Genomic DNA, 19,002 nt, shown 5'->3' on the forward strand with positions numbered 1-19,002 from the left:
AAACTCTGGCCGAATCATACCAAAGGTATGTGCTACTTCCTTGCTCGACTCCCAGCATTTGGAGGACAGAGCACAGACAAACAATAAACGGTGTTGAAGTTCTTTGTCAGGAAGCTCATATTATAACACAGCTTGGGAAGAATAATCATAAAATCCTTTTCAATGTGCATGAACTGTTCAGTCAAAGTTTTTTTTTTTAAATGAATAATGAATAGGCAGAGATGAATCACCAATAACCAGTGGAAACGTAATGCTAATTAACTGAGGGCGACTAGGGGGAGGGGGGGTGGTTTTCATGATGACTCAACGTTGATATTGGTATCAACGATATTTCTCTGCATACTGAGGATTATTCAGTAAATGGTAACCAATTGCAGAGGCACATGGAATAGTTGTCGTACTGTGTACATTCTTACAAGCCAGAGTTGGTTGTCTCCGTTTCATTGACTGACCCCGTCTGATCCCCGAAGGGACGTGTTGTTCAATGCGATCCTTCAGCCTCAAAGATGTAGCGCCCACGTATCTAGCATCACACTGGCACTGAAATTCGTAAATAATCTTACTTATATGAGAGGCGGGCAGATCATCTTTTTGGGTTGACGGAAACAACCGGCGGGTAGTGAAAATCACTTGTGGTTGAACAGCATCGTAAGAATGGGACACCGTCTGTTTGATCTGGTTTTCAAACCTTTGAGACACTTTGCCTTTCCAAGGTAGACATAGGTATACTAGACATTTACCGGGTCTGATTATAGGATTCTTTGGTGAGTTCAGGAATTTGTGTGTATACATATATCTATTGATGATCTGTTCAGGATACCCATTATCAAGAAGAATAGTCTTGATGGTCTCAATTTCAGCATGGAGTTTATCTGTGGAGCAGATCTTTCTTGCTCTATTGACCAAGATACCGATCAATCCAATCTTGCAAATAGAGGAACTGTAAGAGTCCCACTTAGTATACTGTCCGGTAAAAGTAGACTTACAGTAGACTGTGGTTTTATAAGGTTTGGCCAATTTCTCAACTACGATGTCCAAGAAGGGAAGTACGCCGGAGCGTTCCGTCTCTAATGTGAACTTTAGAGATGGATGGAGAGAGTTCAGGTATCCCAAGAAGACTTTACATTCTGAGGTTGACTCAAAGACAGCAAAGATGTCATCTACGTACTGATAATGGATGAAACAGGGTTGAACTGCAGGATGTGGATCTACAAAGGCATGTTCTCATAGTAACCTACAAAGATGTTTGACAAGATGGGGCCGAGAGGGGATCCCATCGCTACACCGTCGATCTGAGTATACATTGAATCATTGAAACTGAACTCGACAGAATGGGTCGCCATATTCATTAATTCAGCGAAGACAGACTCAGAGATCGGTGGAGGTGTCAAGTCACCATGAGACTGAAGTTGCATGCAGATTTCGATCATTTCTGTCAGTGGGACATTCGTGAATAGACCGGCTATATCATATGAGCACATTGTGGAATTCTTGTGAAGGTGTGTGAAGGACCATATGGCATCGGCGGCGAAGGTGAAGGAATCCACAATTACATGATCTGAGACACTGTTCAGTGTTGGCTGCAATAGTTCGCATAACCATCTGGCGAGTTCATGCTGTGCAGAGCTCGTCATTGAAAGGATTGGCTGGAGAGGAACACTATCTTTTTGAGTCTTTGGTAGACCATACATCGAGGTCTTTGTGATCAGACAGGTCTAATTGTGTCATAAACCTCCTAAGAGAGGTCTCCTCAGTTGCAAAGTTGCAATATCCTTTTCGCCATTTGTTTCTCCAAACAAGATGTGTGGTCACGTTCAGTTGCATTTCCCAGGTGTTGGAACTTGGACACCGCTCAAAATCACAGCCATTTTCTCAACGTCCTCACTCTTGTTCCGAATAACCATGCTGGAGCCTTGATCTGGTCTGCAAATCTGGATTTCAGGGTTGGATTTGAGGTCACGTATAGCGACCAAGCAGTCACGCTGCATATGGAAAGCAGACAAATCCTTTGGAATCGCACAGGAAGTGTGAGCGAGATCGGCTCGTCTGACCTTAAGTGCTTCATTTGCCTCGGATACTGGTAAGTGCTGGACCAGCTGAGCAAGCAGAAGTTCGAACTCCGCAAATACCACCTCTCGCTTGATGTTACTATTCGGTATTCCGAATGTGAAACCATGAGCCAAGACAATGTATTCGTCATACTATATACATTCTTATCATGTGAAACCATCGTAAGAATGTACACAGAATGACCACTAGTCCCTGTGCCTCTGCAATTGATTACCATCTACTGAATAATCCTCAGTGTGCAGAACATCATCGTATCAGCTGATTGAAAATCCTAAGTAGAGGACACAATTTAGCTCACCTTCATGCAATGGAGGCCACATTCCTCAGGTCAACCAATCCTATTCTTTGTTGACAGAAAGAATTTGTCCGAACTTTGTATCTATTTTGAATATGATGGCTTGACTGTATGACAACTGCACCTCAGTCAACGTTGAGTCATCATGAAAACAACCCCCTCCCCCCACCCCACTAGCCCTCAGCGAATTAGCATTACGTTTCTGCCGGTACTTGGTGATTCATCTCCACCTACTAATATTTCATGATGGTTCATTTCTGCCTATTCATTATATTCATGATGCTCTGTGGTTCCACCAATCAGGTAATCCCATCCTTTCTTTCTCTCAACCAATCATAGTTGAGGACATGACATTGTAACTTTATCAATGAGCATTTGGTGCTTCTTTTTCATCTGCTTGCTGATTTATCCTTAGGAGTGCAAGTTGAAAAACTTTGATAATGTCTATTATATTGAAAGGCACACTTAAATTCTCTATTTTTTACAAAAACGTAGAAAAATGATTTATGGTGTGACACAACACTCAATCATAAAGTAAACTTTAAAAGTTTAATCTTTTAATAAGTTTTAAGTTTAATCTCACAATGTACACATTACCTAGAAACTGCAAGTTTTATTTTAGGACTAAATTTACACATATTTCTCAATTCATATGTTTGTTGCTTCCATCTGAGCACTTCGAAACAGATTATAATCACATATTCTGTCGAGATTTGTCCATTTTGGCTAATGTTCTTGTCATACGTACAAGCTGTTAGACACTTAAAAAAAGAAAAAAAGAACAGAATATTAAGACAATGCAGCACAAGCACATAAAGACAATAAAATAATGATATTTTGGGTTAAAAACCAACCTTCCATCACAGGCTCAAAGGCAGTAAAGTTTGTGTGCCATGGGAAGGAATCTGCTGCTTCCCATATGTCTTCCAGCAAGCTTGAGGGACAAAGGGTCAGAAATGGACATTACGTTGTTGGAAGAGCATTTTGTGAAACAACACTCGGCGTCACACTCCTATCTGTCTGCACTACAAACCTTGCGATGTAACGAAGGAAATGCAAGACTTGTAAAGCACATAGCCAGATGTAAAAAAAAACAACCACACAAACCACACATTCACACACAAACGACATGATAAACAACTGTGCTTCTTATTCTTAATGTTTGCTTTGGTTTGGTTTGGGAGAAACAGAGCGAGAGAGAGAGATAGAGATAGAGATAGAGATAGAGATAGAGATAGAGATAGAGATAGAGATAGAGATAGAGATAGAGATAGAGATAGAGATAGAGATAGAGATAGAGATAGAGATAGAGATAGAGAGAGAGATTTGACTTTTGTATCTTTTTATTATAAAAATAGAAAAGAAAGCCCCCAAATGGGAGTTACATTTTTATTTCAGAGAAAGAAAGAAAACCATGAAACCATTTCTGAAGAAAGGAAAGGATGAATCGGGTGGATAATATCCAAAACATTTCACAAAAGGATAAACATTCCTCTCGGACTTTGCAAATAACTTCTTTGAAACACCATTTTGATTCGATCTGTGGTTATCTTCCCGTTACAGAAAAGAAAGCAAAATCCAATTTAACACGACTTATTACAAGGTTTTGGAACAAAAACAAAGCATCTTCATCATTTACTCCAACACCATCAAGTTTTCTTTTCCTTGACTTATATACCGCCATCTTTGCCTGAGCAAGCAGGAAATTGACTAACACAGCATTGGAATTTTTGTGTGGGATATCCAATCCGTAGATGAACACACAAGTGTTAAAAATCAAACCAAACCTCACAAAACAATTCTGAAGTAAAATAAATAAAGGTGCCAACCGTTGGCATTCAACATGGATGTGAAAAAGGTTTTCAGATTTCTTACAAAAAGGACATTCATCGACAAGCAGATTTGAAAAATGGTGCAACAAGTGATTAGAAAGAAGGATCCAGTGTACTCGTCTCCATTGGAGGTCACCATGTCGTGGTGGTACAGGAGGGTGATAAAAACCTTTCCAGTTAGGAAAATAAGGGGGAGAACAAGGTAAGAGATCTCTCCATCGAACCTTCTGCTGTGTTATTTGCCGATGCGAAAGAAATTTTACACAACCCAAATAAAGGTCTTTTTGTTTGGGAAGGCCATTGAAGCCTACGCTAAAAGGGGGACAAGGAAGAGGGCTGGCAAGAGAAAAAGCACATACGAGTTCAGGAAAGGTAGAGAGAGAAGGTATTCGGTGTGCAATTTTGTTCATTGCTTTGGTGATCTTGCTCCCAAGCAGGTGTGAGCTGTGTGCATGTCCAAAGCACACTACATAATATGCGTGCCACGATTCGAGAGGATCGCACACCGACCAGGCTTGCCAACGCGTCAGCTCCGATCCAGCTGCCGTTTGGGCTGAGAAGATCTGCGACAGATTTAACGCCTTTGTCGGTAAAGCGTTGAATAAAACACCTATCAGCAGGCATATCATGGAAAAGGGAGTTGTAGAACAAAGGTTCTTCCAGAAACATCTGTTTCGTGTAAGAATGTGTAGCTCTTGTTATTGTCAGAGCTTGCCATGCATTTAGTATGCTCTGATAGAAACCAGAGAGAGGGGATGTGTCGATTTTGGAAAGGTCCATCAGGAAAAGAGAGTGGTCATAGCCTAGCCTCCCAGCCTGTTGCAAAAGGTGACAAGCGACGTTGACCCATGGTGGAGAGGGTCGCGTGTATAGCATGCGAAAAGCAACCGAGAGTCGAAAGGCCATGAGCCGGCTTTTTATGTCGACCAGGCCTTATCCTCGATCGGTCAGTGGTAAACTGAGGACCCCAGGTCGCAGCCAGTGTTTTCCGTCCCAGAAGAAGGACACGAAGCACTTCTGGAGCTGTTGAAGCAACGCCGCTGGAGGATGCAGCACGAAGAACCTGTGCCATAAGGTAGAGGCCACCAGTGTGTTGATAACCAAGACCCTTCCACGATATGACAGTTGTGTGATCACACCTTTCCATTTTTGCAGTTTACCCTCAACAAACTCAAGCAGACCAGTCCAATTTTTTGCTACTGTGGTATTATTACCTAAGAACACTGCAAGGTATTTCACACCATCATTGGCCCATGACAGTGGAGCAGGAAGTCTTGGCGCCAAGTAGCACAATGGACCGAGCCAAAGGGCGCTCGTTTTGTTCCAATTTACTTTGGCTGAAGAAGCCTTTTCAAATAAGGACAAACAATAACGAACGATGTTAACGTCATTGATATCTTGTACGAATACACATGCGTCATCGGCGTATGCCAGTACCTTGATGGGCCGTTCAAGCTGGGACAAACTAACCCCTTTTAGTCTAAGCACAAAGAAACCAGTAGGGGTTCGATGGAGAGAGCATAAAGCAACCCGGAAAGAGGGCAACCTTGTCTAATTCCCTTGTTAATAGACAAAGGTGCAACATGTTCATTGTTTATCTTAAGCACACTATCAATATTATTGTATCGTATTTTAATATAAGAGATGAAGGTTGAACCAAGTCCAAACCGCTCAAGTACTTTGAAAAGGCACCGATGGTCAACACGGTCAAAGGCTTTCTCCTGATCAAGGAGAAGAAGTCCTCAATCTTTAGGGTTTTCCTTGCACAGTTCAATGATGTCTCTTACAAGGGAGATGTTGTCATAGATGGAACGTTTTGGGACACAGTAACATTGGTCTTCTTTCAACAACGAGGATAAATAAGGAGTAAGTCGTGATGCCAGGGCTTTCAAAAAAAATCTTATAGTCCGTACATAACAGGGAGATAGGACGCCAATTTTCAATACTCAGCATGTCTCCCTTTTTGGGATGAGGGTAAGAAGAGTTCGTCGGAAACTCCGAGGTAGCTCTCCAAGCTGGCAGCTTGCGTTCAAGGTGTTAATGAGTTCTGGACCCAATAAGTGCCAAAACTTCTTGTAAAATTCGGTTGTAAGTCCATCCAATCCAGGTGCTTTCCCAATGGCAAGGCCGTGCAGGACAGTGCCAAGTTCATCCAAGGTGATGGGTCTCTCCAGTTGGGAACGCCCATCTGCACACGACACTGCCAGGCCTACAGAGATAGAAGTGACTGACAGGTTTTATTTGTTCCATTGAATATATTTTCGAAAAGTATTCCTTCACGAAAAGTTTGATTTCTGATTGTGTAAAGGTAATGGATGAATCTGCTAATCGCAGCCGAGAAAGCTGTTTACTGGGAAGATGTTTCTCTAAGGAAAAGAAGTACTTGGTTGGTACGTTTGCCTCATTCAGGTGTCGCACCCTCATCCGAACTAAGGCACCACGTGCATTCCTCTCGGTTATTTCCTTTAATAAGGACTGTTTCTCAGTTGAGGTTTTTTGTATGTTACTATTATTTTGTCCGATGACCCGTTGGAGTTGTAAAATCTCTAACTGTAATGTTTTCTTAACTTCATGGTCAGCCCTTGTTGAGAAAAAAACGATACTGTTGACAGAAACCTTTAATTTGGGTTTTTACTAATTCCCACCATATCAACGGGTTAACGGAACAGCTAAGCTTCTGTTCTAGGAGAGCAGTCCAGAAGGATTAAAAGGCCTGAATGAAGTTGAGGTTTTCTAGAAAACTGTTATTGAATTTCCAATGAGAGCTCCCTGGACATGGTTTAGAGAGTTGAATAAAGACTCGAGCTCGGGAATGGTCAGAGAAACTAGAAGGCACGATATCGGATTTATAAACTCCATGTAATAAATGAGAATTTACATAGATGCGATCAAGCCTCGCAAGTGAGATGTGGTTGTTTAACCAACGACACCATGTACAAGACCGATCAGAAAGGTGCTGCACGCGCCAAATATCATGAAGATTATATTTCGCAATGATGTTTGCAAAAAGTTTTGCGGTACATGGTTGGGGTTCCGGCCCGTTCCGGTCAAATGAAGCATTAACATAACAGTACAGTTAAAATCGCCACCAATAATTAGAGAAGTCTGCAAATCCAGTGTTTGCAGGAATTTTCTCAGTTCAGCAAAAAGGGAGATCCGCTCGTCATTTTTGCTTGGAGCGTACACATTGAGAATTGTGAACTTGACCTGATTAATAGAGAAGGTCACAGAGGCAAGGTGTCCATCAATAATACTCATAAATTTAAGGCAGGACGGATGGAAAAGTTTCCCCAAGACAAACATGATGCCTGCCTTCGACGTGGAGTTGTTACTGAAGAAACATTCCTTGTCCATAAATAGTCGCCACTGAGCCTGAACAGATCGGACAGCATGGGTCTCTTGTAACAAAGCTATGTCAAGACCGTTGACCTCTACCAACCGTTTAATTTGGATCTTGCGGAGCGGACTCCCACCACCATTAACATTTATTGTTCCAATCTTGAAACTGGCCATGAGGAAGATAATAGTTTCTAAGAATACGATCAGAAGTGGGATAATTGATTAGGATCCTTTTTCGCCTTGATGATCAGTTTTTTTAAGCGGTGACAGTGTGTCTGGTGGAAACCGAATAAGTCAGGCTTACGTACGATAGCCTGAGCACACTCAAGGAAGGACGGTAGATCTGGAAAGTATTCCGTCAGGTTTGTATTTTGTAAGAAGAGTCATATTTGTTCAGGGGGGTTAGGACTTTGACCGGTGAGCTTCTCCACCGTTTCCACCTGACTGTTCCTGTTTGCTTCCTCCAGGTCAGATTCGTCAGAGTCGGTTTTAGTTTCTGAGTCACACAAGCTTGGACTGTCCTGCATATCGACACTGTCGTCAGTATTGATACACGGATCTGTATTGGTTACCACGTCTATGTGCTCTTCCATTGTGGGAACATCTCCTGGTGAAGTTATGGAAATAATCGGGGGATTTGATGAAACACAAACACCATCAGTGGATGTAGCGATATCGCTTCCCTCAACGGCGTGGAGGTATACAGTACTTTGGGGGTCTCTCGTAAAACATCCATTTTCACATTTCCTGCGTTTCCAGCTTCACCACGTGATGGACTGGGAGCAGTAACAGGGTTAACATTTGTTTCGCTATTTCCCGCTGACAAGGATTCAGGGTTAACATTTACCAAAGTGACAGCAGGATCATCACGAGTGGTCTGTGTATCACCGTCAATGGACTTTCCAACAGGAGAGTTTTTTAACGAGTGAAACGGTTTTCTTCACTGCAATAACAGGTAAAGTGGTCTCTGTGAGGGAGACGTCTCTGTCCTCACCGGCAAGTAGGCTGAACTTGTTGGTCGTAGGTACCGGGGTCCAGGTCCATTCCGGGTAGGCCTTGTAGAGTGATGTCAGTCACAACTGTGGGAACATTACCGACAGATTCCTCGTTTGTAAATGCTCCTTTCTTCTGGGTTAAACGACCATCAGGTGAAGTCTTTCTCTTTCTTGATGAAACCATCCCAAACATTCGTTTTGCTGTTTAGACAATCGGACTGAGGGGACTGGGGGTTGTTCCCAGACACGGGATTCGCTTCCTTCACAGTCGAGGAAGAAGAAGAAGACGTATTCTTGTTGACGAGGTTTGTTTCATTGTTCGACGAGGTTGACTTTGGGCAAGATCGTTTCAAGTGTCCGAAATTACCACATTCGAAACATTTCAGGGTGTCAGTGGTAACGTAGACTTGGTAATCATGATTATCCTATTTGAGTTTTAAAATGATATTCAAGGATCTTTCAGCGTTCGAGGGAGGAAGCACCACATAAGCTTGTCTCCGAAAAGACATCACATGCTTCATCCGATCGTCCAAGCGACGTAAAGGTAACATGGTGATCTGAGAAACCACAGTACCATAACGAGATAATTCGAGGATCAGTGTCTGATTTTTCAGGAAAGGGGGGGGCGTTCGAGATAATGACCTTCACGGCCGGTGTGTCCAGAGGGGAGACGAGCACGAAATGTCCGTCATCTGTTGATAGTCCGGTCGATACGATTTCGTGAACCAGTTCTGTCTCAGACACAAAGATTACCACACGTTTGTTCATTCGTGAGGCTGCACGAACTTTGTCAGTGCCGACTATGTTTCCCGTAGCGATAACGAGATCCTCAACGCTGACGTCGTCGGGTGCGACACAGACGATGCCATGTTTTCTTGTTTATGCTTCAAATGCCGAATAACGGGAATACGAAGTTATGTTTAGAAATGGGAGGAGGGATGATTACTCTCGTGCAGTAATTAAATACGAGCCGAGACAGGTTTCCAAAGGAAATAAACACAGCTCCAGTGAGGAAAAAAACGATCAGTTGAAGGCCCGGGATGGGCCGTGAACTAAAAACTATCCACAAGAAGCTGTGGGCTCTTTCTCTCTCTATCTCGGGGAAAACGTATGCGAGGAGAAAACAGGGGGATGGGGAGGGGAGGGGAAGAGATGAACCGAAGGGCAAACCGTGAAATAACAAGGACAGATGGGCGGGGTGGGGTGGGGTGACGACGGCGCGAGGGAAGGCCGGAGCGCGAGGTCTAACGAAAAGGGGAGGGTGGGGGCACACATAACGATGCGTAGAAGGAAACAAAGGAAGGGAGGTGAAAACGATGTGAAAGGGGATAGAAAGGTGCAAAAACAGGGCAGATCACAACTCACCAAGACCACACAGCTGCCATGACACTCCACTCGACTCACCAACAGCCAGCAGGGGGCGAGAGAGAGAGAGAGAGAGAGAGAGAGAGAGAGAGAGAGAGAGAGAGAGAGAGAGAGAGAGAGAGAGAGAGAGACAGACAGACAGACAGACAGACAGACAGACAGACAGACAGAGAGAGAGAGAATGAGAGAGACAGAGAGAGACAGAGAGAGACAGAGAGAGACAGAGAGAGACAGAGAGAGACAGAGAATGAGAGAGACAGAGAATGAGAGAGACAGAGAATGAGAGAGACAGAGAATGAGAGAGACAGAGAGAGAGAGAGAGAGAGAGAGAGAGAGAGAGAGAGAGAGAGAGAGAGAGAGAGAGAGAGAGAGAGAGAGAGAGAGAGAGAGAGAGAGAGAGAGAGAGAGAGAGAGAGAGAGAGAGAGAGAGAGAGAGAGAGAGAGAGAGAGAGAGAGAGAGAGAGAGAGAGAGAGAGAGAGAGAGAGAGAGAGAGAGAGAGAGAGAGAGAGAGAGAGAGAGAGAGAGAGAGAGAGAGAGAGAGAGAGAGAGAGAGAGAGAGAGAGAGAGAGACAGAGAGAGAGAGAGAGAGAGAGAGAGAGAGAGAGAGAGAGAGAGAGAGAGAGAGAGAGAGAGAGAGAGAGAGAGAGAGAGAGAGAGAGAGACAGAGAGAGAGAGAGAGAGACAGAGACAGAGAGAGAGAGAGAGAGAGAGAGAGAGAGAGAGAGAGAGAGAGAGAGAGAGAGAGAGAGAGAGACACAGAGAGACAGAGACAGACACAGAGAGAGAGAGAGAGAGAGAGAGAGAGAGAGAGAGAGAGAGAGAGAGAGAGAGAGAGAGAGAGAGAGAGAGAGAGAGAGAGAGAGAGAGAGAGAGAGAGAGAGAGAGAGAGAGAGAGAGAGAGAGAGAGAGAGAGAGAGAGAGAGAGAGAGAGAGAGAGAGAGAGAGAGAGAGAGAGAGAGAGAGAGAGAGAGAGAGAGAGAGAGAGAGAGAGAGAGAGAGAGAGAGAGAGAGAGAGAGAGAGAGAGAGAGAGAGAGACAGAAAGAGACACAGAGAGACAGAGACAGAGACAGACACAGAGAGAGAGAGAGAGAGAGACAGAGACAGAGACAGAGACAGAGACAGAGACAGAGACAGAGACAGAGACAGAGACAGAGACAGAGACAGAGACAGAGAGACTTTGACTTTTGTATACCTATATTTATACAAGCTGAGAAAAAAACAGTTACACATAAAAAGGTCAAGTACACAGCTTAAATGAAATGATAAGATGACTGTGGTCTACTTTACACAAAGCATTCCTGTGACACCATTTTTGCTTAAACATTTCAAGATTATTAATATTTTGGTGAAAATAAAATTCTGCATGTAATCTGGCCACGGCAAGGGCCTTAAAAACTGTTAAAACGTTGTAATAAGCATCAGGGTTTGCAAGAAGTTTAGCTTTCCTTGTTTTATAGATTGCTAATTTCCCTTCAGCTAATATAAAATTGGCGAGAGCAGATTCAGCATGATTTTTGGAATTTAACGGTAATCCAAAAATAAAAGTACGTAAAGAAAATACAATTTTCATATGACAGTACAATTGTGATAAAAAGGTAAAAAGTTGGGCCTGTCTTGCACAGCCAACATAGTATAGGCATGTAATGGTATAAATCTTCAGAGGCCATGTACAAAAGGGGCACGGAACGGAATTTAAAACATTAAAATGATGTAGTAAAACATTCGGAGATAAAATCATATGTACAATTCTCCAAGATATCACCAGTCCGTTTTACAATCGGTGGGACATACATGGTAGCCCATTGTGGCACAGAGGGGACCCCGGAGGCAACATCCCCATTCCATCGGGATCCAAAACTATCTTTGCACACATCAGGATGCCGTATGGTGACACAAAGGTGGTGCAGGCACTTTTTAGCAACACTCGGAAGTGGAGAGGAAGACAGGATCACAGTTTCTGTTAATGCCACTGATGTTGTATGCAACTGCGGAAAGAAGGGGGAATGGATTGCAGGGACAGCGTTGGTGGTATCAAAATGGAGTCCCAAACTTATAGAGGTACGCAAAACCTCCGAGACAAGCTGGGAAACAGTTCGGAAAGAGCGCATTCCAACGGTAGTCACAATATGGCCGACTGAGTGCCATGTTTTGTTCTCGTTCCACAGATCTCATATGAGACGTATACTGGAGTTTATAAAGCATTGTATATAAGCACGTGATCGAGGTATGTTTGTAAAAAGTGCATTGTAGAAGAGAGGCTCGTTGAGAAAGTTGTTGATGTTATATTGAGCCATATCTCGGTGCACTACAAGAGGCTACCAGGCTTGCAACAGGTCTTGGTAAAACAAAGGCAATGGAGAGATGTCCACATGTTGCAAGTCCATGAGAAAAAGTTCCTGATTGAAGTCGAGCTTGCCAGCCATTTTCAGCAAATGGTAAGCAGTGGGGCACCATGGCAGTGATGCAGAAAAAAGAAAGCGGTGGACAGTGGCGACTCGAAATGCCATCAGTCGGCTGAGAATGTCAAAAAGACCATGGCCACCATCTGCCAATGGAAGGGAAAGGACTTCAGGCTTGACCCAATGTTTGCCACCCCAGAAAAAAATCAAGCAGATGTTTCTGGATTGTCAGCAGCAGTGCTTCAGGAGGGTGCAGGGCAATCATTTTGTGCCACAAGGAAGCCAACAGGTTATTGATCACGAGGGCATGACCACTGTACAACAAGGTCATTAATATTCCTCTCCACTTCTCTCGTCCATTATCAATTTTGTTAACTGTATTTAACCAGTTCTTAGTCATAAAATCTGGGGTGCCAATGTACATACCTAGATAGCGGATGCCTTCCTTCTCCCACTGCAAGTTTCTGGGAAGATGAGGCAAATCAACAGCCGGGGTATGGCGAATCCATAGAGCTTTGTATTTGCTCCAACTTATTGTAGTTGTGCAAGCCGAAGAGAACTTTTCCAAGTCATTTAGTAACATGGTGACATCATCACGAGCACGCACCATGACACACACATAATCAGCAAATGCTGAGATAGCAATTGGCCATTCAGTTGGCATCACAGGAAAGCCTGGTAGACTAGCACGGAGGCGAATTAGGAGGGGTTCAATACAGAGGTAGTAGAGAATGCCCGATAATGGACACCCTTGACGGACTCCTCTTACATATATATATATATATATATATATATATATATATATATATATATATATATATATATATATATATATATATATATATATATATATATATATATATACACACTTCTTCTTACTCTTTCGCTTGCTCCCATTAGGGGTCGCCACAGCGGATCAACCGTCGCCATTTCGCTCGATCCTCCACATCTTCCATTGACACTCCAACCACCCGCATGTCCGCCCTCACCGTATCCATGAACCTCTTCTTTGGCCTTCCTCTTCTCCTCCTGCCTGGCGGCTCCATCTTCAACATCCTTCTCCTGATATACTCCATTTCCCTCCTGTGCACATGTCCAAACCATCTCAATCTCGCTTCTCTCACTTTGTCTCCAAACCGTCCTACCTGAGCAGTCCCTCTAATATACTCATTTCTTATCCTATCCATCCTCGTCACTCCCAACGAGAATCGCAGCATCTTTAACTCTGCCACCTCCAGCTCCGCTTCCTGTCTTTTTGTTAGCGCCACCGTCTCCAAACCATACAACATAGCTGGTCTCACTACCGTCTTATATACTTTCCCCTTCACTCTTGCAGCTACCCTTCTGTCACAAATCACTCCTGCAACTCTTCTCCACCCACTCCATCCTGCCTGCACTCTCTTTTTCACTTCTCTCCCACACTCTCTGTTACTTTGGACAGTTGATCCCAAGTATTTAAACCCATCCACCTTCCCAACCTCAACTCCTTGCAACCGCACCATACCACCACCCTCCCTCTCATTTACGCACATGTACTCCGTCTTACTCCGACTGACTATCATTCCCCTTCTCTCCAGTGCGTACCTCCACCACTCGAGGCTCGCCTCAGCCTGCTCCCTACTCTCCCTACAGATCATGATGACATCCGCGAACATCATAGTCCATGGAGACTCCAGTCTGATCTCGTCCGTCAACCTGTCCATCACCATTGCAAACAGGAAAGGGCTCAGAGTCGATCCTTGGTGCAATCCCACTTTTACCTTAAACCGGTCCGTCATTCCTACCGCACACCTCACCGCTGTCACACTGTCCTCATACATATCCTGCACGATCCTCACATACTTCTCCACCACTCCCGACTTCCTCATACAATACCACAACTCCTCTCTTGGCACCCTATCATAAGCTTTCTCGAAATCCACAAACACACAATGTAACTCCTTCTGGCCTTCCCTATACTTCTCCATCAACATTCTCAAAGCAAACATCGCATTAGTGGTGCTCTTTCCTGGCATAAACCCATATTGCTGCTCACAGATCGTCACCTCTCCTCTCAACCGAGCTTCCACGACTCTTTCCCACAACTTCATGGTGTGGCTTAACAACTTTATCCCTCTGTAATTTCCACAGCTCTGCACATCACCCTTATTCTTGAAAATCGGAACCAGTACACTTAATCTCCACTCGTCCGGCATCCTCTCACTTTCCAAGACTTTATTAAACAATCTGGTTAACAACCCCACTGCCATCTCTCCTAAGCACTTCCATGCCTCCACTGGTATACCATCTGGGCCAACCGCCTTTCCACTTTTCATCTTCTTCATAGCAGTCCTCACTTCATCCTTACTGATCCACCCCACTTCCAGATTCACTATCTCCACCTCTTCCAACCTTCTCTCTCTCTCATTTTCTTCATTCATCAGCTCCTCAAAGTACTCCATCCACCTTCTCAACACACTCTCCTCGCTCGTCAGCACATTCCCATTTGCATCCTTTATCACCCTAACCTGCAGCACATCCTTCCCAGCTCGGTCCCTCTGTCTTGCCAATCGGTATAAATCCTTTTCCCCTTCTTTTGTATCCAACTTCTCATACAGCTCGTCATATGCCTTTTCCTTGGCCTTTGCCACCTCTCTTTTTGCCTTTCGCCGCCACTCCTTGTACTCCTGCCGACTTTCTTCATCTCTCTGACTATCCCACTTCTTTTTCGCCAACCCCTTCTTCCTTATACTTTCCTGTACTTCCTCATTCCACCACCAAGTCTCCTTATCTTCCTTCCTCTGTCCAGATGTCACACCAAGTACCTTCCTGGCTATCTCCCTCACAACTTCTGCTGTCGTTGCCCAAACATCCCACCCATCTTTTCCACCATCCAACGCCTGTCTCACCTCCTCCCTAAATTTCACGCAACAGTCTTCCTCCTTCAGCTTCCACCATCTGGTCCTTGGTTCAGCCCTCACTCTCTTCCTCAACCTCATCTCTAAAGTCATCCTACAGACCACCAATCGATGCTGTCGAACTACACTCTCCCCTGCCACAACCTTACAGTCACTAATCTCTTTCAGGTTGCATCTCCTGCTTAAGATGTAATCCACCTGTGTGCACTTTCCTCCACTCTAGTATGTCACCCTGTGTTCCTCCTTCTTCTTGAAATACGTATTTACCACTGCCATTTCCATTCTTTTTGCAAACTCAACCACCATTTGCCCTTCCACATTTCTCTTGTTGAGACCGTACCGACCCATCACCTCCTCATCCTCTTTATTCCCTTCCCCAACATGCCCATTGAAATCTGCTCCAATCACCACTCTTTCATCCTTGGATTCACTCTCCATCACTTCATCTAACTCACTCCAGAAATCTTCTTTATACTCCATCTCACACCCCATATGTGGGGCATATGCACTGATGACATTCATCATCACCCCTTCAATTTTCAACTTCACACTCATCACTCGGTCAGACACTCTCCTCACCTCCAATACCCTCTTGACATAATCTTCCTTCAGGATTACCCTGACACCATTTCCCCTCCCATCCACACCATGGTAGAACAGTTTGAAACCACCTCCAATGCTCCGAGCCTTACTCCCCATCCACTTGGTCTCTTGTACACACAGTATGTCCACCTTTCTTCTCTCCATCATGTCAGCCAACTCTCGCCCTTTGCCAGTCATCGTCCCAACATTCAGAGTTCCAACTCTCACCTCCACACTTCTACCCTTCCCCCTCTCCCACTGCCTCCGGACTCGCCTTCCCCGTCTCCTTCTCCTCTTTCGCCCAGCAGTAGCACAATTTCCACTGGTACCCTGCTGACCACCGGTACCGGTCGTTGGTAACCCGGGCCTCGACCGATCCGGTATGGAAATTCGTTTTGTTGTCCGCATAATGATTTGGCATAGGTTTTTACGCTGGATGCCCTTCCTGACGCAACCCTGGTCGCCTCTTACGACACACAGGGATATATAAATATACAATATATATATACATATATATATATATATGTATATATATATTCATATATGTATATATATATATTCATATATATATATATATATATATATATATATATATATATATATATATATATATATATATATATATATATATATATATATATAGAGAGAGAGAGAGAGAGAGTACGTACATACAGTATATATAATGTTGCAGTTTTAAAAACTGCATGCTGAAATTTAAACGTAAACAGCATCCAGACTTTCAGAATAGCTAACTCCGTAAAGAACGTTAAGAATAGCGCCTTCTCTATACGAGTTATTATGTAATCAAATGTGTTGGGTCGGGTAGTTAGTGCTCCTGTCAACCTGTTTGGAGAATAGAAACATCAGCACATGACGACGTGTGCCGCCGCAGCCGTCATCACAGGGCGTGTGTGTTTTACTGCCCTGGCGTTCAACATGCCCTCCCTACACCAGCATTCTGGAACGTGCTCCAAATTCTCCCATTCCCCTTTATTGTTTGAAGCCCCACAAAGTCTTTGGTTGTCTGTTCGTCTGTATGGACGTCGACCCTGTAATGTAATTTATTGCAGTCTTCCCCTGTACTGTATTTAGTTTCCATAATCCCCGTTTATTCCCCTCCACCCAAAATGACTGGCAAACAAACCAAGACACGACCGAGCCTCCCTGAAATGATTGGCCCATTCCCTGGCTTTGTGCCATGAACATTGTTGGACGTTTGGGGTTCGTCCCAGGAGCATGAGGGTAGAAATGATTCCCCCCATGTTAAGTGTGGAGCTCTGTTCATGATGACAGCTGGAAGAACCAAATGATTGAATCTGCAGCTGGGCAGCAGAATGTGTCAGGCTGCGGGGGAAACCTCCCATGGCTAGCATGGCATTGGCTCGTGGGGTCTGACTTGGCCCAATGGCTGGTCCCGGGCCTCCTCGCGGGATCTGACATGAGGGTCTTTTGCCCCGCCTGCCCTCAGGACTATGAATCTTCGCTCAGCATGCTGATTCGGTCACACTGTCGTCGGCCTCAAGCTACCTTGGTCCTGCTTGCCGCTCTCTCTTTCTTCTTTTGTCTCAAGCTATCGGAGTCCTGATTGTGGCAGCGCTTGTTTTCTCTCTGCCTGGGTCATCGCACTCATTTCTTCCCTGGTCTTGGGCATGTTGATTCATACTCCCGATGGAGCTGGTGGACCCTCAGTGGTGGAGAGCAGTGTTGGGGCCAGGTCATTTTGAAGAATGGTACCAATTGGGGAGGGTGGCGGTGACATACGTACCAGTCGCAATTTGTCTCCCCGTTTGGGTGTGGTCTGATGGGTACCCTGTTTTGTTAGCCAGTAGGAAAGGCATAGGTTAAGTCTGCAACTTGTATACTTGCTTTCACTTTTTATCAACACACACCTTGATTACACTTTTTTTATTGCATTTCCCCTTTTCCTGCCCTGGTTTCCTTTTTACGCCATTGAAGTCCTTAAGTTCCCCTCCCTCGTTCCCTTACCTCTCGTCGCTCATTATAAAGAAATAATTCTTGTTTTATTTCCAATCTTCCCATGGTTGTCTCCTTTCTACCATTGGTCCAGCAATGTCCATATGTAGATTAGCCGGGGGGTTATAATTCCTACTAATGGGCTCTCATGTCAGTCTGGCATTGTGCTATTGGAAAGCTTGGCCGTATTAATCATGATCCAATAAAGATAATAGCATAATTGATGAGGGCATGATTTCCTGATTGGGAGATCACATGTTCTTCGGTAAATGGTGTCAGATGGAGGACCCTTAGTCACATGGTCAAGCTATTGGCTTTCGCGGTCGTTTAGCGACCCGCCGCGACACAATGTTTACCTTCGCATGCTGCGAAAGGTTATGTTTTGGTCGCTGTGTATTTATTTATTTGTGAATATGTGTGTTTGTTTGTCATTCGCATAACTCAGAAAGTATTACACCGAATTGCATGAAAATTGGTGGGATGATTCGTGATTATCCAAGGACGATTTGATTAGATTTTGGGAGCGATCGGGTCAAAGGTCAAGGCCAGGGTCATGAAAAGGTCAAAAACAAACTTTTGAGCATAACTTCCTTCATAAGACAGCTATCGACATGCAACCAAAGCCATATTGTTCCATGACGAAATACCTTCCGGGTACGTGGTGTCAGATTTGACGTGACGTCATCAGAAGTGCATCAAAATGACGTGACAAGATAACGTAAATTTTCAATTTTCGACCTCATCAGTTTTGATCAAACCGTTTGGTAGAACTTACCTTAAGGACGTCACACACCAAATTTGACGTAGATCGGACTGACCGTTATGACGTCATTGACGTTTGAACATAACGTTTTTCAATTGTGGCTAAAATGTCCTGATATTTTATATTCAAATATCTATGTAATTTGTAAAGGAAATTGTCCCAAATCCAGGCATTATGATCAGGACCAAAATATGTTTATTGATGTACAGGTTTTGCAAATTAACTCTATGGTCAAGGTCAAGGTCACACTCAAGGTCAAAATATACTTGTAGGCATAACTTCAGATCTAATAGAGCTATTGACATGAAACCAACATTAAAATGTTCCATGAAATAAGAGCTTTCAGGATGGTAGTCCGCGATTGGTAGTGACGTCATTGGAAGTGCGTCAAATGACGTCACAAGATGACGTCATTTTTAAACTTTCGATTTTTTCAGTGTTTATCATTCCATTTTGTTGGACTTCCCTCAATGACGTCTAACACCAAAT

The 19,002-nt window shown here is 44.0% G+C and overlaps 1 protein-coding gene and 1 long non-coding RNA gene across 2 annotated transcripts in view; one reads left to right on the top strand and one right to left on the bottom strand.

Annotated features, from left to right (window-relative positions):
• The window catches only part of LOC147028925 (uncharacterized), a 245,031-nt gene that overhangs the window by 158,996 nt on the left and 67,033 nt on the right, over positions 1–19,002 (bottom strand). The window contains exon 9 of the mRNA XM_085879809.1: positions 3,220–3,299. Within this exon, the coding sequence (XP_085735935.1) occupies positions 3,220–3,299 (80 nt within the window). The remainder of the gene's footprint in view (positions 1–3,219; positions 3,300–19,002) is intronic.
• Positions 1–19,002, top strand: part of LOC147028926 (uncharacterized) — a 79,654-nt gene that overhangs the window by 51,134 nt on the left and 9,518 nt on the right. The window lies entirely within an intron of this gene.

Source organism: Eptatretus burgeri, chromosome 4 (assembly GCF_056783735.1).
Source record: "Eptatretus burgeri isolate ZD-2024b chromosome 4, Ebu_testis_v1, whole genome shotgun sequence".
NCBI lineage: Eukaryota > Metazoa > Chordata > Myxini > Myxiniformes > Myxinidae > Eptatretus > Eptatretus burgeri.